Genomic DNA, 26,278 nt, shown 5'->3' on the forward strand with positions numbered 1-26,278 from the left:
GAGCAAAAAAAAAAAAGAAAAAAAAAAAAGAAGATACTTAACGTTTCCAACTGAAGTGTTGAGACTTCACCACAGAAGAAGTCATCACGCTGAGGGAGAGATGTGCAGTGACGGGAAACTTTTATTTGTTTTGTTTTTGTTTTTTTTCCACCCGAGTACCGGACGTGCTTGCAGGATGTTCCGCGGAATCCGGGCTTGTAACCCCTCCCCTCCTCTGCCCTCCCCCTTACCCTCTCCTGTCTGATGATAACACATAAGCAAGTAGCAACCCCTCCCCTCATCACATCAACAGCAGGTCAAAGCTTCTGGAAACAGACCACCTGACCAAAATGTTGTGTGTACGTTTTACCAAGTGTTTATACTAAATTCAATTCAATTCAACTTTATTTGTATAGCGCCACTTCACAACAATGTTGTCACAGGGCACTTTACATACACGAATCAACATACACATCAGTTCAAGCCATTTCATACATATCCTATAATAGAAACCAGCTGATTGCATCAAGTCATGACTTCGATCCAATCCCCCATCCTGAGCATGCATGCGGCGACAGTGGGAAGGAAAAAACTCCCTTTTAACAGGAAGAAAACCTCTGGCAGAACCCGGCTCAGGGAGGGCAGCCATCTGCCTCGACTGGTTGGGGTGAAGATGACAGGAAAGACAGATCAACATGTACAATTGCACTTATTCAGGAAGACCTGCGGAAAAAAGGAGAAATAAATTAGAGACGGCAACACTATTTGTAATGATACATTAATACATTAGAGCAGGGGTGCCTAAACTTTTTGCCTCCAAGAGCCAAACTGAAAATGATCCAGTGAGCCACGGGCCAAATGCTGCAACTTTAAGGATGAAACACAAGTATATGCATGGAATTATTTTAATTATTGTCCAATAACTAATACAGTGTATTCTTTCAGATCTGGGCAAATAAAATGTTACAGAAATGATCACTATAGCAATGGAACAATAAAGCCTTAGTTAAAAAGGCAAGAAACAATAATTATAGCCACTAAACGGCAACAGTGCAACATGTCAACAACAAGAAACAGTGCATGTTAAACAAGGCAAGTTGCTGATACTTAGTGGGACACATGAAATTGATCTTTGGACATTACCAGTTTCTCCATGTTAGGTTGAACCTGGTTCACTGACAAGGTCATTGAGGTGTGAGTCAGTCAGGGTCCCTCTGAGTCTGGTCTTATTGAATTTCATGACACTAAAAGTATTTTCTTTTCTTCAAGCTTTATAGGGTACAAAACAACAACTAGCGGGCCAAAAGCAAAGTGCTGGCGGGCAGGAGATGCTCATATCCTAACTATAAGAATCATGGAAAAGGAAGGTTTTCAGCTCAATCTTAAAGGTGTGGAGGGAGTCTGCCTCCTGAACCCACGGTGGGAGCTGGTTCCATAAGAGAGGAGCCTGAACCTTCTGCTTTATCAGCACTTATTGGTTTGCTCACATTAATTAAAAGACTAATTGTGCCATGTTATATATCATGTGACACATACTAACTCCAATAACCAGAAGCCTCTAAACAGCAGCCGGAAAATCAAATACTAATCTTAAGAAAAGAGGTGAAACCGTAGACCTTTATGATGTGAAAACCAGAGCAATATTTATGTTATGAGTTGTATAGTCATTTCACAACAACCCTTTACTCACCTATTAACACATTTGCTGGATCTAAGGAGCTCAGAGAAGAGACAAGTAGCAAGACAAATCTCGAATTAGTCTTTGTTGGGGGGGGGGCACAGTCGGACAGTGCAGCTGTGCTGCTTTAAAAGAGGATATTTTCCCCTAAACTCATCTCTAAATCCATAATCAGCTATCTCGAGCTCAATGATTAACCATGACCTTTACAAAGATGCAAAACAGTGACGATCTTACGTAACTCGATTTGGTGATCTTGTGGAAGAAAGGGTGAAAATACTCTAAACATGAACTGTAAGGTTCTCGCTGCCAAATAAACACACACACACATACACACACACACACGCACGCACAAGCTGTGAGACTTTCTGATGCGAGAGTTGCAGTCTTACATTTTCCATGTGAGTTTTCAGGAAAACAAAAAGCATAAGCGACTGTATGTTGTTTTTAAGAAAGAAAAAATAGAGTATAAACATTTTAGTCTCATAGATCAAATCTGGTTCTTAATCTTCGTCATTTATGTATTTGGAATAAATAAATACACAAGCTATTTGTGTGTCAAAGTTCCAGTTTGCATATTTACTCAGTATTTGTTCAACGCGCGCACACACACACACACACACACACACACACACACACACACACACACACACACACACACTGACAGTGAATGGAAAATTAAACATTAGCCAACAATAACAGTGGGAGGCAGCAGCCGGTTGTGGCACTGTGCAGCATCTGTGATACAAAACAGATACAAATGCAAACACACTGATATCCAAATATGTTTCCACACTGCAAGCAAAGCATGTCACACATTTACATCAACTGTGTTTAAAGATAAGATTGAATATCAATGCCTGCTGAATAACACTATGTAATACACACAGTAAAACCACTCATAAGTGTGTGTATATGTGGAATAATTGAGTGAGTGAATGAATGTTACAATCAACATAATCTAGAGTCATGGTGTGTGTTCATAAGTCAACCTGAGACCTACTGGTATAACCACCATAGACATGAGTTAAGGTATGAGCAGTACGTGACAAATGATCAACAGAATAAACATTTCTTTTTATTTAATGTAAAAGAAACTAAACCTGTTAGAGGGATTTTGCTTTTTCTCCCTGATCAATATGTTTGTTTGGGAGCTGAAGGTTTGAACCTTTGTTTGTGCCGACGGGCTTCTGGATGAGAAGAGGCCACGCTGTCCCGAGAGAAATCATAAAACTAGATCAACAGGCACGGCTGACTCTGCACAGTGACAACAAAGCTAACAAGTTTTATTTAGAATTTGGGTAATAATTTTGTACAAATACTTGTGAGCATGTTTTGAATTGTAATCTTTATCCCTTTCTAGCATAGTGGTCATTATAGCGGATACCTATTTCCAAGCTGGTTTCTTGCATATTGATGAATGAGGATGTTATATTTGTAAATGAACCACTTGAGTAGATGTTAATGTGTCATCCTAGACCTTACGACTAACTGAAGAATAAAGAAACACATGATATAACTGAACACAAATTTAATTACACACATTTGCCTTTGCAAAATAGGAAAAAAATGATACATGAATATTTGAAAAAATAATATAATATGATTATATATCTATTTATGAATATTATATAGAATATATAAAAATAAATCAATAAATTAAATAAATTAAAAATATAAATTAAATGCATTGTTTTTTATTAATGCATTAAAGAGATAAAAAATTATCCAATTTTTTTATTTCCGTCAACAGATGTTTTTTTTTTTTTGTTTTTTTTTTTACTTTATACAACTACACACACACACACATTTAGGTTTACATTGGTCTGAATTTATATTCAGACACTCATTCAGGAAATGTTTTGCACTCATTCAGGATTTTAAAACACTAAGTGGGACTTTTTTTTTTCTTTTTTCCCCCTTTGTTATTTATAATGTGCAAGACAAACTTGACAAAACAGCATTTAGGTGACAAAGAAGTAACACAATACAGCGGAGGGAGATGTCAGTGTAAAAAATGTGTCATCCAGTGAATTCATTTGAATGAACAATCAAATTATTATTTATAGCAAGACTACTTCCAATAACAGTAATTACATAACAGTCTTGTTGAGTAATGATGAGTTACAAGATCCAAAAAAAAGAGAAGAAAATTCACAATAACTAAATAGTTGGAAAATAATGACGTCAAGAAAATATTTTAAATAAAATAACTAAAAAGGAAAAAAACGGCAAGAAAAGAAAAAACTATATATATGATCATAACAGCAACAATTTATAATAAGAAGAATGTGACTTTATTGTTATCTTTCATAAAGTCAGGATTTTAACATATCAGGGCAAAGTTTTAAAATATCACATCAAATATAAAGTCAGGATTTAGAGACATCAAGCTGAAATATTTATTTATTCTTGTTACAGATTCAAGATATTGAGAAATTATGTCAGCATTGTAAAATATTGCATTTGAATATACCTGGTTTAAATTGCTAAGTGCTAAACAAGAATAGCAAAATGCTAATTCCGTTTTTTTTTTTTTTCCAAAATACTAATTGAAAATATTTTAAAGAGAGAGAGAAATTACTTGTGAGCTTTAAAACACCAACTCTGATTTTTTTGAGAAACTTAGAACTTTTTTTATTTTTGTTGTGGGGGCAGAAATGGGCCTTTAATGGTAATTGGACTTATTTAGCATTTTTCCAATCATGACAACCACTCAAAGCACTTTACACTGCATGTCACAGTCACTCATTCACACACACTCATACCCCGATAGGCCCATCGGGGGCCCCCATTCAGGGTCTTGTTCAAGGACACGTACACTGTAAAAAAAAAAAAAAACTTAAAATTTCAAGGCAACAAACTTCGATAAGATTTTAAGTTAAACAGCTAAACAAAATATTTTAAGTTTTGCTTTTGAGTTTGCTCAACTCTAAATTAGGATTTTTTACAACTCAATTGTAAGTTCCACTAAATTATAATTTTATATTGCAATAACTTTTCATCTTTAGTTCTGGTAACTGTTCCACAAGTTGTACTAATTTAAAAATGTCCATGGTTATAACTTTTAATCCTTACTTGTTCTAACTCTTTCATAAGTTGTAATAATGTACCATTTGACACTGTAATAACTCAAATTCTTTCACAAAATCCACTTGAATTTGATTAAGTTAGTATAGCAGAATAATTTAAGAGTAATTTAAAATTGCACACTGCTAATGTAACTCAACTTCATAATTTAATTTCAATAACTTCTAATCAAATGCATAAATAATTACAAATACAACATACATCTTCAAAACCTTAGTTTTATTTAAAGGGGCCCTATGATGGTATTTGGAGTTTTCTGAGCTTTCTACAGTGTTACAGTTTTGAATCCTCATCAGACATGTGAACGGCACTGTTTTTTATTACCTAAACACATGTTTGAGTTTGAGTTTGAGTTCCAGCACGCTCTCCGTTCGGTTTCCATGGCGACAAAAAACGTGTCGTTTTAGAGAGTTTTTTCTACTTTGAAATCCTTGTGACGTCCCGACGGATAAGGTTAGGTGATTGGTTACCTTCTACTGGTTAACAAGGGCATGTACAAATACATCAGGCGGGTGGAAAACGTCGGATAAAGTTATTTCCAACGATGGCTGGTGAGTTTACCAAAGAGAGACATCCTGCTGCATTCGTTGCTGTGGGTTGCTGTTTTCCACTTCGTTTTCAGGGTCTGATTCAGGTTCCAACATGTAGGGCTGTATGCTATGTGTTGACATTGTATTTTGTTTTTTTATTGAGTTTATATTAGCCTAATCCTTCTGTTTATGAGATGTTACAATGACGGCGAAAGCAGGTGCGGTGCGCGCTCCCGAAGTAGCGCGGTGGCGGGAGGCGGGGCTGAAGTAAAGAAAGCAATTTGTGACAATAACTCGATCAATCCCAGCCCTTCTGGTCTCAGAAATAAAAAGAAATTAGCCTGAAATGCACATAATAGTTCCACTTTAAACTACCAGCATGGAATCAAATAAAAAGGCAAATAAAAAAACAGCTTGTGCTTTTATCAAGACAAGAAAAATGAAAGACAACTTGTGCTCGTAAAAAAAAAAAAACAGTTGGACAGTCCTATGCAGTCGTGAAAGATGTGATTTCAAAGCACTGATGGTTCTGAAAGTGCATCAGTCCCTGTGTTTGCAAAGCTGTGTTGAACCTCTATGATGTAGCCAATGATCTTTCAGCTGAACAGCTTCCATGGCGTTGGTAAACTTGCAGAACTTGAACTGCATTCATTTCAATCTGAAAAACAAAGATGACAATTTGCTGGGAATTAGTAAGGCTGTCAGCAGAAATGTTATACATTACACATAACATTTTATAAATTTAATGACAATGCAAAGACTAGACTAGACCCTTGAGCTGAAAAGACTACCCATTCAGTGTTTTTATTTTTAGTAAATTTTGCTGCGGTAAACATTAATTACAAATAACATATATTTTCTAAGGTTATCAACCTATATCTATACCTAAACCCAACACCTACATCAGTTTAGGTTAAGAAAGTCAGCAGTCAGTATAAAACAGGACAGTCAATGAAATGCATTTCAATGTTTTTAAACAGAAGGACAATATATCCAAGCCTGGGAGCCCACAGTGGGTCATGGTACAAATATTTAAACCTTTTTTTAATCAAAAGCAATGTAGTAAATTTCAGGTAGGCCTATATTATGACCAACACAATATTTTAAATATGTATATTGGCCTTTCCTACGATTACACTGTAATAATTTTATCAACAGTGACATGACTTACATCTTATTTTAATATGTAAATGGTAGTAGTATGGTGTTTTATTGAACTCGGCATGATGTAAATGTTAATACAAAAAAGTGTGACACAAACTGCTCCATGTTGTCCTGATACTTAATACATGAAATATCAGCTAATGTGTTAGCATTAAAACCCTAATGGCTACTCCTTTAGCTGCAGCTAGTAGGCGAGCATGAATTAACTGAATACTAACCAGTAGAAGCTAACATGTCTTCTCCTGTTTGAACGGTACTAACCAGTAGAAGCTAACATGTCTTCTCCTGTTTGAACGGTACTAACCAGTAGAAGCTAACATGTCTTCTCCTGTTTGAACGGTATCAGCCCAGATTAAGCTAGCTGCTAACTCATACAGCAGTTATGCTAAAGGCTGCTGAGGAAAAAGCTGTTTGTGTTTAAATGTTGAAAATGTGTAGGTTGCCTCCTCCATAAATCTACAACATACTACACAACATTAGTCCACAATTCCCATACCATTTAAACTTAATTTAGATAAAAACTTACCTGCGTGGAGTCCAGTTCGAGGCAGCACAGCCAAGTGAGACTTCAAGTGAAAATTACAAACTCAAAAAGTTGGTTTTCCCTGGATTTTACAACAATGAAATTAAAGTTAGCAGAACTGTTGTCCCTTGTATTGAACTCCAACTTAAAGTCATCATTTTTAAAGACTCACCTAATTGTTTTGGGGCAAACAACTTGCTTGTTTTGTTGTGATTACTAACATTATTGCTTTAAATGCCATTAATACATATTTTCAAGTTTTACCTACTTTAATGACAGTTTCAGGCCAACCAACACAAGTTGGATTTTTTGCAGTGTAGGCATGTAGTCATGGAATCAATCCTTCAACTTTCTGGTTGAAAGACAACCGCTCTTCCTTCTGAGCTCCATAATCAGCCAATTAATTCAGCTAAGCTCAATAAAGCATTTGTTGTCACTAATCATCAGTATCGCTGACCTAGACTCCTAGTAATGGACGAGCTTCCTTTGTTTCTAATGTGATTCTGCTTTTGCCCAGCCTTTTCCTTGCTTTCTTTGCAATCTGTGCTTGTGCCAACTAACTGATTGTGTCTCTGCTCTGTATCCTTCCTTTGTTCTGTGAGATCCTCACACCGGATGAGCAGCAGCCTGCAGATTCTGCCTCCTTCTGCGTTTGTTACAAACACATTCTCACAAGAGCAATATCACGCTTGACACTTCAACAAAACTATTCATAGACAAATACGATGACTCTTGATCCAATTTACTTTTCAGTCAGTGCATCATTTTTCCAAGTCTCAATGAGAAATCCCATGGAAAAGGAGAATCACTGGCGTCACGGGACACTGGAATAAAACTCCCATATCCTGTTATTTTTTTATGTGTTTTGAATATGTATTTAATTTCATGTCATTTTTGCATTTCCGGCGTGCAAAAATATTTCTTGTAGGTGTAACAAAGTCATCCTTCTGGCATCTTAGAACAACTTAAATGGTAAAAATTGTGTCCATGTAGGATGTAGAAAATTTTATGCATGATTATTCATCTCCATCATTTGCTATTGTAGTTCACTTATAGCCTTTCCAAGAAGACTGTTGGACGTGTGCAAGTCCAATTAGCCCCTCCTATTGTTTCTAAGTCTCTTAATGGCCCGGTTCCACATCAGCAGGCTTGGAAGAAGTCACAGATTTGCAGAGACTGGTCAGTTTGTGGTGGAAGGAGCTCACCACATGGTATTCTGCCCTCTGCTGGGATCAGCTGTTGCTGACACTGAAATTTGCTCCAACTGAAGCTATGTCATAAAAAAGGATTTATAAGCAATCTTCTCTTACTCCGTAGGTTCTATTTTAGCCTATCTACAAATAACTAAAATAATGTATATCTTTTTTTCTTCTTCTTCTTTTTTTTTTTTTTTTTTTTTTTTTTTTTTTGCTGTTTTAAAAATTTTTCTACTGTTTTACAATTAGATTTTGCTTTGCTTCATGTGTTTATACATTATTACATCTGCCCCTCCAAATGATACAGAAAAAATTTCAATTTGTTTTGCAGGAGATTTAAAACAGAAGTAGTTTCATACTACAAATGATTATTTAACATGAAATGCAATAAATTTTTTGTAAAAAAAAAAAAAAAATAAATAAATAAAATAAAATAAATAAAAAAAAAAAAAAAACAAGAAACAAGTACCGGATTACGGAAGCGTAGAGCTGTCATCCTCATTTGGGCCTTATTACGTTATAACGTAATAGTTTATTGTAAAAACGTATATATATATATGTATATATATATATATATTTGTAAGAAACCAAATGTTTTGTTTATATAATTTCTAAACATTAGAAGAAAGTTTGAACAGTTCATGGTGTGATTAATAAATATTAGCAGGTAACACATCTGTCATGGCAGCCCATTCATTTTACATGTAATTTGCAACCTTTGAGGTAGGTGGCGCTGGTACATCAAATTGTGAATTGTACCTTACAGTTTTGTCTCATAAGAAAAATATGTGTCTTCTTATATTTTCTTTTGACTATTTGTCGTTAAAATCTTAAATATAAATGGTTTTCATAGTATTGCAGGCTTTATAATTTGAGGTAGTTGTTATCACGACAGCGCGCATAAAAAACACTGGCCCTTTAAGGCAGTGCACGCTGTGTGCAGTGAGCATGCGCGATGAAAGCAACATCCAGTAAAAAACAACAATCCCTACAGAGGGCTGGAAAAGAGAGATGGCGTTTGGCCTTTAAACTGAAATAACTTCAGCCCACCTGCTGCTATTTCAACCGGAGCTTTATAAGTCGATGGTGCCGAGCCCATGAACCTGGCTAGTCAAAGCGGGGATGCTGGCGGAAGCCAGCTCCTCTTCGCCAACTTTAACCAGGACAACACGTAAGGCCGGGCCGGGAAGGGTCTGTCGGGATCCGCTGGCCTGTCACTGCTCTCCGGCTAGCCATCATTAGCCAGCTCAGTCTGTACCTGTCGGAGCACCTAACCGGGTTTTGGTTGAAAATGTCCGGGAAGCAGTTTCTCTTTCTAGAAATAACTAATCAGCCGTTAATTTATGCTGTTAAGATATTTTATGTCACCAGACACGAGCTTAGCATGTAGCTAACATGATGCTGAGTGGTCGGTGAGCTAACATTAGCCACAAAACATGCAGATAGAGGCTGGTTGGCTTATAAAGAAGCTTAGCTGAAGGATTTATTGTTCATATGTACTAAAATGTAGCTAACAGTATCTGGAGTAAAGGTGTTTTAGTCTGTTTAAGTAGTCGTAGTGTTGTTGTTTTGTTTTGTTTTTTAACATTGTCATTGCAGTGGTAAAACAAATAAACAGCATTATGAGACATAATGGAAACATTTAGCTGATGCCAGGGGTTGTAAATACAACAGGAAAATTACACACATTTGGAAGCATGTAATTTATAAGAAAATATTGAATTTAGAGCAAAGTGACATTGTTTTCAGGGCTTTACTTTTGGAGGAAGAGGATTTAGTTTTACTTCTTTAATGAAGCTGATATATGAGGGTATAGTCTTAGTAACTTTGCATTTATTGAAATAAAATTTGGCTCTTAGCAGGGTAAGATTGCACAAAAAGAGTTGGTCAACTAGTTCCTTCTTGTACAGTGTAAACCCAAACAACACATCTTTAAATGTATTCATTTCATAAATTGTTCTGTATGTTGTCCACAACAAATTGTGGTAGTGTTAAAAGTGATATTTTTCAGTAATGAAGATGCAGCAGGAGGACCATAAAATGTGGGGAAATTGGTCTAACTGGGTTACTGGATTCACTTTGTAATGCTGCTAAATAAGACTATCCGGGTCATTTTAACTGTCAGATGGGTGATGTGTTAACTGCACACTGTCCTCGGGCCTGGTGTTATTGCAAAACCGCTTCAGTCGTGTGACTAACGTCGCAATCTGACTGCTGCACACAGCATATCCAGTAACATGGAGGCAACAGAGCCCACTGAAACCAGCGTTGACAAGCGGGTGGCTGAGTGGACAGCTGATCTGTATTCATCTGATGGTGATAAAAATGATTGATCACCTTTGTTGTCTCTTATATTCATGCAGGTCTTTAGCTGTTGGCACCAAATCGGGATACAAGTTTTTCTCCCTGTCCTCTGTGGACAAATTGGAGCAGATATATGAATGTAGTAAGTATTGTGTAAGCTGTCTCGTGCCATTTACTCATGTCTGGATGCGTTTTCTTCATGCACTATTTGCACAGAGTAGTTGTATGAGTGAATCCACTGGTTCTCAAAGCTACATTATCTACAGAACCAGCATCATTGCTTCTATAGGTTCGCACAGTCCCAGACAGCTTGCAGCCACTTCACCATTAGTTTAAATATTAATAACATCAGTCAGCACTTTTCTTATATTTGTGTACTTAAATATTAAGCATCCTCCTTGATATTGGGTTCACATCCAACATATGTTTTCTGAAGCATCTTTTTTATGCACTTATGTGAAGCAGCTTTTACCATTTTGTTACACTTGATACAACCTTAAACATCTACTTAATGTTGAATTTCACTTTCGTTTCCCCTCATGTCAAATAGCTGATAAGAGAGTGCTGCTGAGCAAGCAATGAAGTGATATCTTAAGTGTGTTTGTGTACCTGCAGCTGACACAGAGGATGTGTGTATTGTGGAGCGACTGTTCTCCAGCAGCCTCGTGGCCATAGTGAGCCTGAAGGCCCCCAGGAAGCTCAAAGTCTGTCACTTCAAGAAGGGAACTGAGATCTGCAACTACTCTTATTCAAACACCATACTGGCTGTCAAGCTCAACAGACAGGTAGGACGGCCCTTCCCTGGACTGCACATATTTGTGAACTTATCAGTCGTATATCAGGAAGAGGTGTTTCGAGAGTGGTTGCTGATGTTGTGTTGTTTCTCTGCAGAGGCTGATCGTGTGTCTGGAGGAGTCACTTTACATTCACAACATCAGAGACATGAAAGTGCTGCACACTATCAGAGAGACTCCGCCCAACCCTTCAGGTTGGATTGAAGAATGACTTTTTGTTTCCCGTCACCCAGACAAAACTAGTTTAAATGAAATGTTTAGGATAATGAGATGTTTCACTTGTTTGATTAATCAAGGCTGCAGGCTGCCTCACTTCTACTATATAGGGGAGTCATGCTGCCATAGATGTTGTAAACACGAGAGTACTGCAGTCTTCCATCATATGTTAGGCAATATATGTATTTAGCTTTCACTCTTTGTAAGCTGTCTGTGTCTTTAATCCTTTTTTCTGCCCATTTCTTTGCAGGGTTGTGTGCTCTCTCCATCAGTAATGATAACTGCTACTTGGCGTACCCAGGCAGTGCTACGATAGGAGAAGTTCAAGTGTTCGACACGGTTAACCTGGTATGTAATCTGACATTGTGAAGTTTTATTTATTTTGTTTATTTATCTTGAACGTTTAAAACTGGGATAATAAACTCAGGGGGCCGGTGTCCTGCAGGTATTGGATGTTTCCCGACTGCAACACACCTGATTCAAATAAAATGTATCTCCAGCAGCTTGTTGTAAAGTTTGGCATATGCATGTTAATGATTTGAATCAGATGGTTGCTTTAAAAGTGCATGTCTGCATATGTTAGAGTGGTTTCTGTTGTGATGTGCATCACTCACTGGTGTTTTGTTATCTTCCAGCGGGCAGCAAACATGATTCCAGCCCACGACAGCCCATTAGCAGCGCTGGCCTTCGACGCTAGTGGTACCAAACTGGCCACAGCATCAGAGAAGGTATTGTTATGACCCAGGGTTTTCAAAAGCCAGGGACTGTGGGTTCGACAGAACAAGGGAGAGATGCCCCTCTTGATTCAACTCGATGTTTATGAGGCGCTCGTGATTATTTCATTTACTGCATCACAGAGACGCTTCTCTGACTTGTTGTCAGTTTGTGCAACTTTACAGTTGTTTAGCATATTTTTGTTGTCATTTTATCTTACATTGCGGTATTTTTGCCTGTGTGTGGTTGTTTTGTCCCTCTGTTGCAGTTTTGACTGTCGTAATGGTGGTTTTGCATTACCCAGAGGTTGTTGTGACTCTGTGGTTGCTTACTTCGACAGGGATCTGCTGTACAAAGCAGGTTTAATGGCTTATTGAGGTAACTTCAGGTTCAGTTCAGGATTTTCAGCATCACAAAGTTGGTTCACTTTTTACCCGGCTGCGGTAACACAATGAGTTTTCTTGTTCGTTGTTAGTCGTCTCTTTACCTCAACTTGTTCTTGATGCAGTGCCCCCCTCAGGCAAGGAGGGGTATATCTTATTTGAAAAGATTGGTGCGCTTCGAAAACAAACTCATACCAACTGAATATTGCAATACCTAATCACACGAGTCTAGCGGATTATAAGGTGCAAAATGTATCTTTAAATATTTGTAAATGATATTAATTCGTCTGTTTTGTTTTTTTTTAACTCCCAATTACTAAACTGGAAAATATATCCTGCTGTCATCTCCTGTAATGTTTGCTTGTGATGCATATGAAACTCAGCAAACTGCATTAAACAATGTCTGCACATCAACCTTCATGCTTGGGTTGTCACAATGCTAAAGGTTAAACTCAATATACTATTTTCACTGCTAAATAAAGGGGAAATCACTTTCATTTTAAGCTTTCACATTGTAAAATAAATGCAATATTTAAAGCTGTTTTAGCGTGTGAAAGATAGTGTTTTACTCACCGTAATGCAAAAAATACTAAACTATCTTAAATCACTGCTTAGTGCAGCGGTGCCCAGGTCCTCGAGCTCTACGGTCCTGCAACTTCAAGATTTAACCCTTCTCCAACACACCTGAAACAAGCAGCTGAATGCTTCTTCTGCATGTCATCCAGCTCTGCAGTGGCCTGGTAACAAAACATGTAATTGATTCAGATGTGCTGGAGCAGTTTGCATATAAAAGTTGCGGGATGGTAGAGCGCGAGGACCAGACTTGACCCCCCCTGACATAAGTGTCTTCTTCCTCGCTTGAGAGCAGATCAAGTCAATAGGGGCAAAAAAAGCTAATTTAGATGATTAACATCTTAAACAAGTTTTATAAAATCAGATTTTGAAGATGCTTGAGGATAAAGAACACACAATATATCAGACAGTAAACTGGTCCGTACAGATATTCCTAGCAGTAACCAGTAAGTTTTTGTACATCTGCTGATTTGATGTCTGTACTTCCAGTCTTGCTGGAAGGGTGGGTTGTTTGTGTGGTTCTGTAGGCCAGTCCCTGCCTGGGACTATCAGGGATTTATAGTAGCTACTTTTCCATAGACAAATATTTAATTTATCAGATTTAAATTAATCTGATTGAAGATTTCAGCTGACATGTTAACATGGAAGGTAAAATGATCCGATCGGTTGTGCATGATGAACAGATTGAATACGTTTGTAAGGCTTTTGACGTACGCAGTAGGGCTGTGACGATATGCGTTTGTTTCGATTTGATTAGGATGTTTGATTTGATTTAAATTACGATTCTCACGATTCCTTGTTATTGTTGCTTTTTGTAGACTTAAAAAAAAACTTTTGCTCGTCATTTTTCTTGATTTCAATTTGGAAAAAACGGCACAGTAGCCAGACCATCATTCTGCTGCTATAAGGCCCAAAAGACAAGTACAAAGATCAGTAAAAACAGTAAAAATGACCAAAAATTTATCATGGATTATTTTTATTTATTTGAAGAAAAAAAATTATTTTTTAAACAAAACAATTTATTTTAAAATTGTGAAGCAAAAAATCCCAATATTCAATTTTTTATTCTATTTTCCCACCCCTAATACGCAGTTCGTATTTGTCTGGAAAAAGTGGGGTTTACTTTAATTTTTTTAACCTTTTGAGCATTGAAGGCTCAATAATCCGTAACTCTTTTATCTTCCAACAAAAACGTATATTTACAGCAACTTTATTCTGTTTTACAGCCGCCATTTTTCGAGCTTTACCTGACAACTCATCATATCATGTATCCTGTGTGGTTTAAGCATGTGCAGACATGCAGTGCAGCAGCATACGACACAAAACGATAGGAATGAGTGAGTAAATGGTCATTTTTGCCCGCTGATTGGACTGTGAAAAGGTTTAAACCTCCCTTCTCGATCTGATTGAAAACTCGCCCCAATAAACAGCGATTGGATCAGTTGTGATGTTTACATGGCGCATTTTTTTATTCTGATTCGACATTTGATCCGATTAAAAGTAGTAATTGTAGCTGGTGATTGTCAGATATAAAAAACTGAACTGTGTAAACTTGCCAGCATGGCTGTATCACTGACTACGCATGATGGCATGATCTTTAACTTTAAAGTGGAACTATTATGTGCATTTCAGGCTAATTTATTTTTATTTCTGAGACCAGAAGGGCTGGGATTGATTGAGCTATTTTCACAAATGGCTTTATTTACTTCAGACCGACCCTCTCTGTAGGCTGTCAGATCAGCCTGCGGGCAAAACGAGTGGATTGAGACTCTTCCGCATTAAGCCCCGCCTCCCGCCACTGCACTACATCAGGAGCGCGCACCGCACCTGCTTCCGCCGTCATTGTAAACATAAACAGAAGGATTAGGCAAATATAAACTCAATAAAAAAAACAAAATACAATGTCAACACATAGCATACAGCCCTACATGTTGGAACCTGAATCAGACCCTGAAAACGAAGTGGAAAACAGCAACCCACAGCAACGAATGCAGCAGGATGTCTCTTTGGTAAACTCACCAGCCATCGTTGGAAATAACTTTATCCCACATTTTCCACCTGCCTGATGTATTTGTACATGTCCTTGTTAACCAGTAGAAGGTAACCAATCACTAAACCTTATACCCTGGGACGTCACAAGGATTTCCAAGTAGAAAATAACTCTAAAACGACTCGTTTTTCGTCGCCATGGAAACCGAACGGAAAGAGTGCTGGAACTCAAACTCAAACATGCGTTTAGGTGATTAAAAAACAGCGCCGTTCACATGTCTGATGAGGATTCAACACCGTAACACTCAAGAAAGCTCAGAAAACTCCAAATACCATAATAGGTCCCCTTTAAAAACAAAAGCACTCCCCGCTTTGCAGCAGTGGAAAACACAAGCATGTTGTGGAGAAAGAGAGCTGAGCGGACACAACCAGCCGCTGTTATATCTGAACCTCACAGACATACATGCAATGGATTCATTCGTTCATTCATGAACCACGTGGTCGTCACTTTTCATCACATCCTCTTCAGATTGTTACTTTTCAGCCTGTTGGGAATACACGATTGTGATTGGTCACGCAACCAGAGTCAGAAAACCTAGCTTGACTGACTGAGTTGATAACGGTGTTCTAGTACTTGGTGAGCTGTCTGTTGTTATACAACCACCTCTTCTTTAGGCTGCAAACTATTTCTTCAACTTCTTTACTCCGTTCGCTGTAACCAGTAGTGTAATGGTCTCTCAAGAACTGGGTATACTCTCACTAGTGAGAGACAGGCTCAGAGATATATATACAGAATCTTTATTATGTCTATGTTCAGGCTAAAGTTAATCCATCTGATGGCTAACTGCACCAGTGTAGCATAGGGAAACTTAGCTAAGCTACTGGACGACATAGGTACATGTGTAGGGACGTTTGGCGATGTAAAAGCAGCGTAACAGGGGGGTTAGAAGTGGGTATACTCTATGCTGACTGAAAAAGAAGTGGGAATACTCCTGCATACACCCTGGACTACACCACTGATTGAGACCACTTTGAAACTGTTTGGAGCCCCCATGGGAAGCCCATCTCACACTTTGAAAGCCTCTGCTGCTGCAAAGTAACTTGTTGTTTACTAATCAGCTTCCTTTCTACATTTGTTTTGTACCTTTCACTTCCTGCCAGGGCACAGTTATCCGCGTCTTCTCCATCCCAGAGGGACAGAAGCTCTTTGAGTTTCGTCGAGGAGTCAAGAGGTAGAAGATTGAGTGACTGATGTGCTGAAGTTTCTGTTTTTTATTAATAAAAAGCGCTTGCTGCATCTATGCATAGCTCCTCTGTATGTTTTCCTCTCTTCTCAGGTGTGTGAGCATCTGTTCGCTGGCATTCAGTATGGAGGGTCTCTATCTTTCTGCCTCCAGCAACACAGAAACGGTCCACATCTTCAAATTAGAGACACAGAAAGAGAAATATGTGTAAGTGCAGCTCATCTTCTCTCCAGCTTTATGTGGAGTGTATTTTATGTTTCACCTAAAATGTAAACTTTGTGTGTGTGTGTTCAGGCCAGCAGAAGAGCCCACCACATGGGGAGGGTACCTGGGGAAGGTCCTGATGGCATCCACCACCTATCTGCCTTCACAGGTCACAGAAATGTTCACTCAGGGGCGGGCCTTCGCCACCGTGCGGCTGCCTTTCTGCGGGCATAAGAACATCTGCGCCTTAGCTGTGTAAGCACACACACACACACAGACTTACAGAAGAGAAGTATAGTTCAGTCTCTATTTTATGCAACAGTCTGAACACCTGTTAGTGAGAATAAAGAAGTAAGTTAAAGAAGAAGTGATCTCCAAAGAGCAAAAGTAATTTATTAAATAGCACTTTTCAGGCAACTCAATGTGCTTTGCGAAACAAAAAACTTAGACAAGGCCCTATTTTTAATTAAAAAGTGGTGGTAAATTAAAGACATTTCAGACCTGATTAGTAAGAACAAAGGTTTTTAATGGGTTCTTGTGTCATTTGTTCCAGATGTTAGACACACGACAAAACTTTTGCTATTTTCCACGTCACGTTCCCCCGTATCGACGGCTAATTCTGCATGCATCTTGCGTCCCACCTGGCCTGTTAGCGCTGTCCAGCCAGCAAAAGACGATCTTACGATGACTCTTGTTTGGTGCCTTTCTCTCTTTTAACATTCTTGCATTTCTTTGTTGAATCAGTAACGTTGCTTGTTCAAAGCAGCTTGTTTTCTTGAGTGAAGCTAAACTCTGGTGCAACGTCACATCCGTAGACCGTATATGAAAGATGGATGGAGCCTCCAGTGGTTAAAAGTGAAGCCTATGTGGAAGTGCATAAAACTGCAGTTCCCCCTTCATCCACTAGGGGCTGCAAAACAGAGCAAATCCCCATAGACTCCCATGTTAAAAAGACCAACTTCACGGCAGAAATAAACATGTTTACAGCCTGGTTCAAAAATCCTTTTTCTGTTTTTATAGGTCAGGTTTACCTTCATGACAACTGTGGGGGGAGTGAATTTTTTTCTAACTTGCCCGTTTTAAAGTAATTAATATCCAATTTCAGCATATTTAGGGGGTGTGTCCTTTTGATTGACAGGTACTTGATCTGCTTCGGGTAAGAAGAACACAGAACAACTGCGGTTTTTAGTCGATTAACAACATGACTTAGCTTTAGCCCGCTTGCCTCTGTTAGCTGATTAGCTCCTGTTATCTCTGGTTATCTCTGGGTCTGCTCTTAGCTACAGTTCGCTCGATGTCAGTCATCCACCATGACGCTCACAGCCCCCCTCTCAGCTCCACCTCTTTGCCCATATTTGTATTTTCTGGGTGACGACACGCATGCCCCTGCCAAGATGGCGATGGTAGGAACCGCCCACCGAACTTCAGTTCAGCTCTTCAAAAACCTATGGGTGACGTCACGGAGGCTACGTCCATCTCTTTATATACAGTCTATGGTCACATCATGTACTGTATATAAAAGTTGAATAGTGTTGTTTCTCCGCCTTTGGATGCTGCTGGGCAGAAATGCAGACGGTAGATGTCACTGTGTAATCAAACAAGTCCAGAACGCAGAGTTTTAAGGTCAGAAAGTTGCGAAATGCGTCTTAATAAGCGTATTTGGATTCTGCTTGTTTAGTTTTAACTCTCTGGATGGAAATCAAACTTGACCCAGATGATGCTGGAAGTTTTGGTGGCTCATATGGTGTAAGCAAAACCGTTTAGTGTAAAGACTCAATATTATCGTGACAATATCACTTATTAGCCAATACTGGCTTCAAAATGAAATATCTGATATCTGCAATTCCACCAGTGGAATTAATGGATAAAGTAACTGGTGCTGACAGGATATCATCCAAGTCTGTGTTAAGTAGGATACGAAGCACATATCCTTCTTGTTTTGTTCAGAAACAGCTGCCATGATTCAGTTTGACATCATTTAAGTGGAAATATTTTTCCTATTTTGCACAAGGAGTAAATATTACATCATTTCCACCTTTTTTTTTTAAAAATTACATGTGGCTTTGCCAACATGGCAAAGAGTTTGCAGAATAATGCTGTGTTTGAACTCCACAACAGAGAAACTTGATAATCATTGTAACTAGGTGGGTCTAAAATATCAGCATATTGCATAAAGGGCAGCACGGTGGTGTAGCGGTTAGGCCTCACAGCTAGAAGGTCGCTGGTTCGAGCCTAGACTGGGAGGAGGTTTGAACAGTGGCCTTTATGTGTAGAGTTTTCATGTTCTCCACATGCATGCATGGATGGATTCTCTCTGTGTACTTTCGGTTTTTCCCACTGTCCAAATGCATGCGTGTTTGGGTTAACAGCCATATTAAAGTAATATTAACAGTCTCCGTCTTTGAATGAGGTTAGGTTAATTAATTGGCTGCTTATCACACAGAAGTCGCTTTGGATAAAAGTGTCTGCCAAATGGCTATAGAGTAGAAATAGAATAGAAAAAAATCTGCTATTATGCATCCCTAGGTTGGTGCCTTGTACACCAGCAGCAACATTTTAAATCAGTCGATCTGTGAAGCAGAATCTGAGTGGCACTTGTTATCGTGATTTCTTTCTTAGAGCTATAAAAGTTGTGATAAAGCTTTCTGCAAATACACACAGGAAGAATTTTTCTAAATCATGTTGAATCATCAGTCCTCACATGATAAAAGACTGATCTGGTTGTTGCTGTCATATGGCTGTTAAAATTGAGCTCTGAGTCTTAAAAAAAAAAAAAAAAAAAAAAAAAAAAAAAAAAGATTTCTGTTCATCTGTTCATTTTAACATTAAAGATATAAAGCAGGACTTCTCAATTAGATATTCAGGTGGGAAAGATTTTCAAATTAAAAAATTATCAGAGCCAGTAAATAACGTAAAAATAAATAAACAAAAAAGACACATTTAAATTTTGAAAAATAAGTAGTTTATTAATTTTTCTATTCTACATATTCAGTCCCACATAACAAGGGCAAGTGCAAAAAATAAAATAATGAAAATTCCAGTCAGAGCCTATTTTTCTCCTAACTTTTAATATTAAAAGATCATATCAAACTAAATTTCTCGATGTGGCGCCTCCTCACATTATAATCTTTAAACACCACCACACACTCATTGCATATTAAACACATTGATTTGGCGCTCGAATGTGACGGCAAAAGAAACAAATACTTATCAGTCCAGGCGGGTTAAATCTGCGGTTTTCGTTGTCAATTGAGCATTTTGGGACAAAGAGCGACATGCTACTCTTACAATTTCAAAACACAACACGTTGGTGTTAATGTTGCTAGGCAACCAAGTGTTGCATTCACGGTCTGCTAGGATTGTAGGCTACTTAAAGGGGTGCTATTATGGTATTTGGAGTTTTCTGAGCTTTCTACAGTGTTACATTGTTGAATCCTCATCAGACATGTGAACGACACTGTTTTTTATCACCTAAACACGTTTGAGTTTGAGTTCCAGCACGCTCTCCGTTCTGTTTCCATGGCGACGAAAAAAACACATTGTTTTAGAGAATTTTTTTCTACTTGGAAATCCTTGTGACGTCCCGATGGATAAGGTTCGGTGATTGGTTACCTTCTACTGGTTAACAAGGGCATGTACAAATACATCAGGCAGGTGGAAAATGTGGGATAAAGTTATTTCCAACGATGGCTGGTGAGTTTACCAAAGAGAGACATCCTGCTGCATTCATTGCTGTGGGTTGCTGTTTTCCACTTCGTTTTCAGGGTCTGATTCAGGTTCCAACATGTAGGGCTGTATGCTGTGTGTTGACATTGTATTTTGTTTTTTTATTGAGTTCATATTAGCCTAATCCTTCTGTTTATGAGATGTTACAATGACGGCGAAAGCAGGTGCGGTGCGCGCTCCCGATGTAGTGCAGTGGCGGTAGGCGGGGCTTAATGCGGAAGAGTCTCAATCCACTCATTTTGCCCACAGGCTGATCTGACAGCCTACGGAGAGGGTGGGTCTGAAGTAAATAAAGCCATTTGTAACAATAACTCGATCAATCCCAGCCCTTCTGGTCTCAGAAATAAAAAATAAATTAGCCTGAAATGCACATAATAGTTCCACTTTAATCAGCAAAGGAATGACTGAAGGTTCTAGATTAATATCTTTATTATTTTACATAAGCTGGGCCACATAGAAGTGGCCCGCGGGCCGCCATTTGAAGAGCCCTGATGTAAAAACTACAGAAGTTGCGCTGTTATCCAATTTAAAAAGGAGCCATATCATGCTATTACGTGAACATTTTATTGTTAAACATAAAGCTTATTATTTTATAACATCATACGCTTGTCGTAAAAAGGTGGAATACAAAGAAATGTTTAATTTACTAAACTGGGTGAAGTTGTCGCTACTTGATTCAGGAGAGATTATAATGATGAAGCTTGGAGACTGTGATAAACCAGACAGAACTAAGTCTTAGTGTCAACACCTTCATTTTCCCAGTCCCAGCGTGCGTGTAGCCTTTATCATTTTAATTTTAGTTCATTTAAGTTCATTTTCAGAAGACAGCAGGGAATAGGCAAAACTGCTGGTGCATGTAACCAAAAGCAACACACAAACCCCGATACACGCATGCACCATCTCAAGCAGGTGACATGTGGCTCGTAACTGTCCCCCATTCCCGTGTTTGATAATAATAAAAACAATGAATTGGAGTAGAACAATTAATCCTTCATAAAAAGAACTGAAATGTTTCTTCTTTACGAGGATAATTTCCATAAATGCGTCAATATTTCTGTGGCAACAACATGTGCATGCAGCACTTTGTGTTTTATGCTCCAACATTAAAACTTGTCATGTTATAATGTCAAAGGTTCCCAATTGTTTTTTAGTTTGGGTGACAGATCTACATTTCCATAATAGATGGATAAAGTTTAAGACTTTTTATTAGAGAGAAAAATTTCAGTGATGTGGTATAAAAGACCAAAACACAATTGTTCTGCTTATAGGCAGAAGGTCAGATGACAAACACTTTTAAAGGGACTCTATGATGCTATTTCTAGTTTTCCGAGTGTAATAGTGTTGAATACTCATCAGATATATAAGCGACACCGTTTATCACCTAAACGTATGTTTGGGTTTTCCAGCACTTTCTACATTTGGATTCCATGGCGACGGAAATGATTGGTTTTAGAAAGTTTTGGGTTTTTTTTTTTACTTTGAAATTTTAGTGACATCCCGGGAGAGGGACTCAGTAATTGGTCATCTTCTCTACGTCGTGTACGTTCACGAGAAGAAAGCCACACCCATCTTCACTATTCCTAGCAGTTGACCAATCAGACGCAGCCCACAGGCAGAACAGAGGGCGGAGCTTTTTCTGTTGGCTTGTTTTTGGCAGAGGCTGATCTGAGAGGATCAACACAAAATAAATTAAGGGGTTTGTGAAAAATGCCTGATTATTTCTTCCCCTTCTGGATTTGCATATTAAAATAAATTAGACTGGAATGTGAATAATAAAGCCGCTTTAAAGAAGAGATTAAGTAAAAAAATGAATATTTTTGCTTGCAAATTTAACTTAGGTTATCGTTTTTAAATGTTACTGATTTAATAAGTGAAAATTATTAAAAGAAATGTTTACAGAAAACAAACAAAAAAAACACCAGATTCAAGAAAAAAAAAGGAAGAAAGAAAAGGAAACGAGGAAGTAGGAAGGTCTTTCAACTGGACAGAAACACTTGCAAAACATGAAAAAATGTATTGAGGAGAAAATTGTTTTTGTGTTCTCACTACAAAATAAAATATGTGTGAATTCAGGTCAAAACAAATTGCAAAAATTGGTCTTCTTGGCTTATTTATCTATCTATCCTTCTATGTGTTTATTTATTTATTTTTTTTCATGAAACTATGTTTAGGTGGTTAAAAAAAACTGCAAATTCTGTGGACTTGGGATTTTTTCTGACCTAAACGTCATGTAAAGTTTCAGCGTACACACGGTGGTCTGTGACTCTCAGAGAGGAAGCTTGGAGCAGGAAGAATGAGTAGAAATCATGAAAAGAAGAACTGAAAATCTGATGCTTAAAAAAGCATTTAGAAACTGTGATTTATGTTGTAGCATGCATCACTACCATCTGACTATTCAAGGTGCTTAAATTGATTGGTTTCTTTTTTTATTATTATTATTGTTATTATTATAGAATTCAAAATTAAATCTTGCCTAAAAATGTAAAAACGTTTTATCACCACTGACTTAATAACTTTCTAAACTAAGAACACTCTTTTATTCATTTAATCACAGACCGTCCCAGTCTATAAACAAACAATCTTATTGTTTACCTGGTTTGTCTTGTAATGAATTCCCAACAGCTGTGCTGCGAATGAACGAGGAAATGTCTGAAGACTTGCTGAGAAAAACAAAAGGAAATGCTGGGGAATAAATATAGTGTGCAAACTAAAAGCAGCATTAGAGCAGTCATCCTAACAGTGACATCAGGTGAATTAACAGCATAATATTCATCATTTGCAACAGTTTAAAAATGATCAGCAGCAGATGAAACAGCGAGTCTGAGGACAGTTGTTGAGGCAGGACTCAAAAGTCTTCACTTTTATTGCTTTAAATCAGGATTCAGAAGATTCCTCGGTTGCTGGTTGCAGCGGCTGACGGATATCTGTATCTGTACAACTTGGACCCACAGGAGGGAGGGGAGTGTACGCTCATGAAGCAGCACAGGTAGAACACACACACACACACACACACACACACACACAACACTGTCAACAAAGCACTTGTGAATAGAAAGTGTGAAGCAAGAGTTTCTGTTTCTGACCTCAGATTAGACAGCAGTGCTGACCCACCCAATGAGATCCTGGAGCAGGAGTCACATGATCGCCCCCTTGTGGCTCAAACCTACAGTGCTGCTGTCAGTAAAGGTAGGAAGCAGCACATCTACAAGGGTTTTGCAGGAGTTGTTTGATACAGAACGACATCAAAGTTTAACTGAACTTGTTTCCTAGGTTACTGCGAAGAACAGGGAGCCGTTGGAGGGGCGGGGCTAGAGGAGGACCTCAGCGACTTGCGCTTGGAGGAGGAGAACGAGCAGCCACCACTCATCCTTGAGACTGACTGACTCAACCGATGGCTGCACCCACCAATCAGAGGGCTCTTCTGGTGCCTCTATAACCATGTGACACAAGAGGGTGGGGCAGGGACAGGGTCAAAGATCCGAGGTGGGGGGGGGTGTTCAAAAACCTTCCTGTCAGTCATTCTGTGCATTTTTCTGTCCACACACACACACACACATCCTTTTCTCCTTTACTCCCCACCTCCTTGGCTCCCGTTTCCCCCAGTTCAGCCAGCGCAGGCCGAACTGAAGCTTTGCATGTACATGTGCCAACTGCTAAAAAAAAAAAAGCAACATGCTCTGATGTGAATACGACTACATGTGAGCGTGAGTGTGGTCAAAAATGAAAATAAAATTTAAAAAAAAAAGAAAAATGTAGCTGTGTCTCCTGTGAGGATGCGCACAGACGCAAGCACTGTGTAAAATGAAAGCGATCATGCAAGTGCCTCTCTGCCCCGCTGTCATGGTTCTGTTTGAAAGAGGAGAGGACCTTTTTTTTTTTTTCTTTTTGTGTAATAAATTCTAATTTCAGTCATCTGATCTTTATCGAGATCTTCCCGCACATTTTCCCCATCTCACATAGTCCCAAGAAGAGTCAGGTTTATCTATTAAAGAAGAAATTAGAGGCTTTTGTCGTGAAGAGGAAGTGTTTGCAGATGAGTGTGTGTGCGCGCGCTTGGACTGAAACTTAAATGTGGGTGTGTTTTTGCTGGGCATATACATTAGAAAAAAATCCAGTAATTAGCCCCTTACCTGCCCGCATTCATTTTTACCTCATTGAAACAGAGGCTCAGTGGACCTTCCCAACTCCCGCCCCACCCTCCTCAGGCCTGCAGTCATTGGTTGATTTTAATCTCTGATATTAATGATCATTTTTAAAATCTTCATAACTAGTTATAACCAATGATGTGTCATGCGTATGAAAACATGCATGGTGTTGTTGATGTGGTACTGTGCCCATACATCAAAGACATATGGCCGATAATGATGAGCTGAGAAAGGCAGGAAAAAAATGCCTCTTCCTCTCATCCTCCTGTATCTTTACTCTGTACATTACTAGATGTGGCGAGATATATCTGCACCTATCTGTTGTTAGGTTAAGACTTCGTGTCGGCACTCTGGGAAAGCGGATGTTTGACCACGTAGTGAACTGTGGATCGTAATTTGATTGATCTGGAGGTCAGACTGAGCCTCGTTGACTGGTCCAGTATGCTGCGTGATTCCCTATTAATCCTCCAGCGTCTGCAGCTGCTGTAGAAGGATTAGCTGTGGGATTTTTGGAGCGTCAGGCGTTTTCTAATGATTTTGTACAAAATGTGAAATGTTCATCTGAAACTAAAATGAAAATAAATTCTGTATTGATGTATGAGATTTGTTCTTGTTTCCTTGTTGCACCTGCATCTTGCATTAACTGTGAATATAGTCCAGAATGAGGGGGGAAAATGTGGAATCCTCCCACTTGGAGGAAGTTTATTTAACTCTTTTAGTAAGTATATCCACAAATAAAAAAACACTGAAACATTTTGCTTTGTAAAATATACTAAGAGTTTCTTTTAGAATTGTTACCTGGTATATATGTGGGTGTGTGTGTTGTAATGCAGGTGCATTGTGTTGTCCTGTCATGATATGGATGTTTGTATCGTCATATAGGAGTTGTGTAGACTACACTAACAATTGCTGCTGTCTAGCAAAAGCTAATGGGGATTAAATACATAGTTACAGAAGAATATACTGCTAAATTAGAGTGAATTGTCAGGATAGAGATTATATATAAACAGTTCATTTGCAAACATGCATACACACTTGTCAAACACACACACATACATTTCATTAACTCCTTGTTCTCTTTTGGAAGAAATGGTGACATTATCAGCTCTTTCAGACCCTGATCTTACTTTGTGGCTGTATTTAGCTTGTAGTGCTCTCTAATGTAGGAAAAGCTCACCTGTTAGGTATTAATACCTATAATAAAATTAAATTTTAATCATTTAAAAAAGTTATAATTTATAAAAATTATATAGAAATCTTATTTTAAAAAATCTATAGATTTATAAATTTATAGAAATCTTTAAAGGTGGAGTATGTAAGATTTTCAATATTTTCAAAATAGATTAACTAAAAAAATAATTACAATCATAATTAGATAGTTTTTTTTAAAACATGTAGGTTCCAGTCTGTCCAAATTTGATGCGTTATTAAATTACAAGTTTAATTAATGACGAAGACCCTTCTTAAATGTTTGCCTACCAGTAAAAAAAAAAAAAAAATGCTTTTTGTCATTTGTCATGAATTAAATTTGTAATTTAATAATGCATCAAATATGGACAGACTGGAACCTACATGTTTAAAAAAAAATCTAATTATGATTGTACTTATTTTATTAGTTAATTTATTTTGAAAATATTGAAAATCTTACATACTCCACCTTTAAAAACAAAAAAAAAATTAAAAAATGTTTAATTTGAATTATAATTAAATAAAATTATAATAAAAATTAATGAACAAAGACCTGCAAATGAGAACTAAATAATTATTTAGTTCTCATTTGCAGGCCTTTATTCATCCGGCTCCATTTGACTGCCAGCTTGTCAAAA

At 38.0% G+C, this 26,278-nt stretch overlaps 1 protein-coding gene across 1 annotated transcript; it reads left to right on the forward strand.

Moving 5' to 3' along the window:
- Positions 1–9,139: 9,139 nt before the first annotated feature.
- On the forward strand, positions 9,140–25,011 carry wipi2 (WD repeat domain, phosphoinositide interacting 2). Its single transcript, XM_079253208.1, has 12 exons — positions 9,140–9,331; positions 10,524–10,606; positions 11,080–11,249; positions 11,356–11,452; positions 11,725–11,822; positions 12,110–12,202; positions 16,295–16,365; positions 16,471–16,584; positions 16,672–16,836; positions 23,186–23,293; positions 23,396–23,493; positions 23,578–25,011. The coding sequence occupies exons 1-12, from the start codon at positions 9,258–9,260 to the stop codon at positions 23,688–23,690; spliced, it is 1,284 nt and encodes a 427-aa protein (XP_079109334.1). The 5' UTR covers positions 9,140–9,257; the 3' UTR covers positions 23,691–25,011.
- The last annotated feature ends 1,267 nt before the right edge of the window (positions 25,012–26,278 follow it).

Source organism: Telmatherina bonti, assembly GCF_933228915.1.
Source record: "Telmatherina bonti genome assembly, chromosome: 14".
NCBI lineage: Eukaryota > Metazoa > Chordata > Actinopteri > Atheriniformes > Telmatherinidae > Telmatherina > Telmatherina bonti.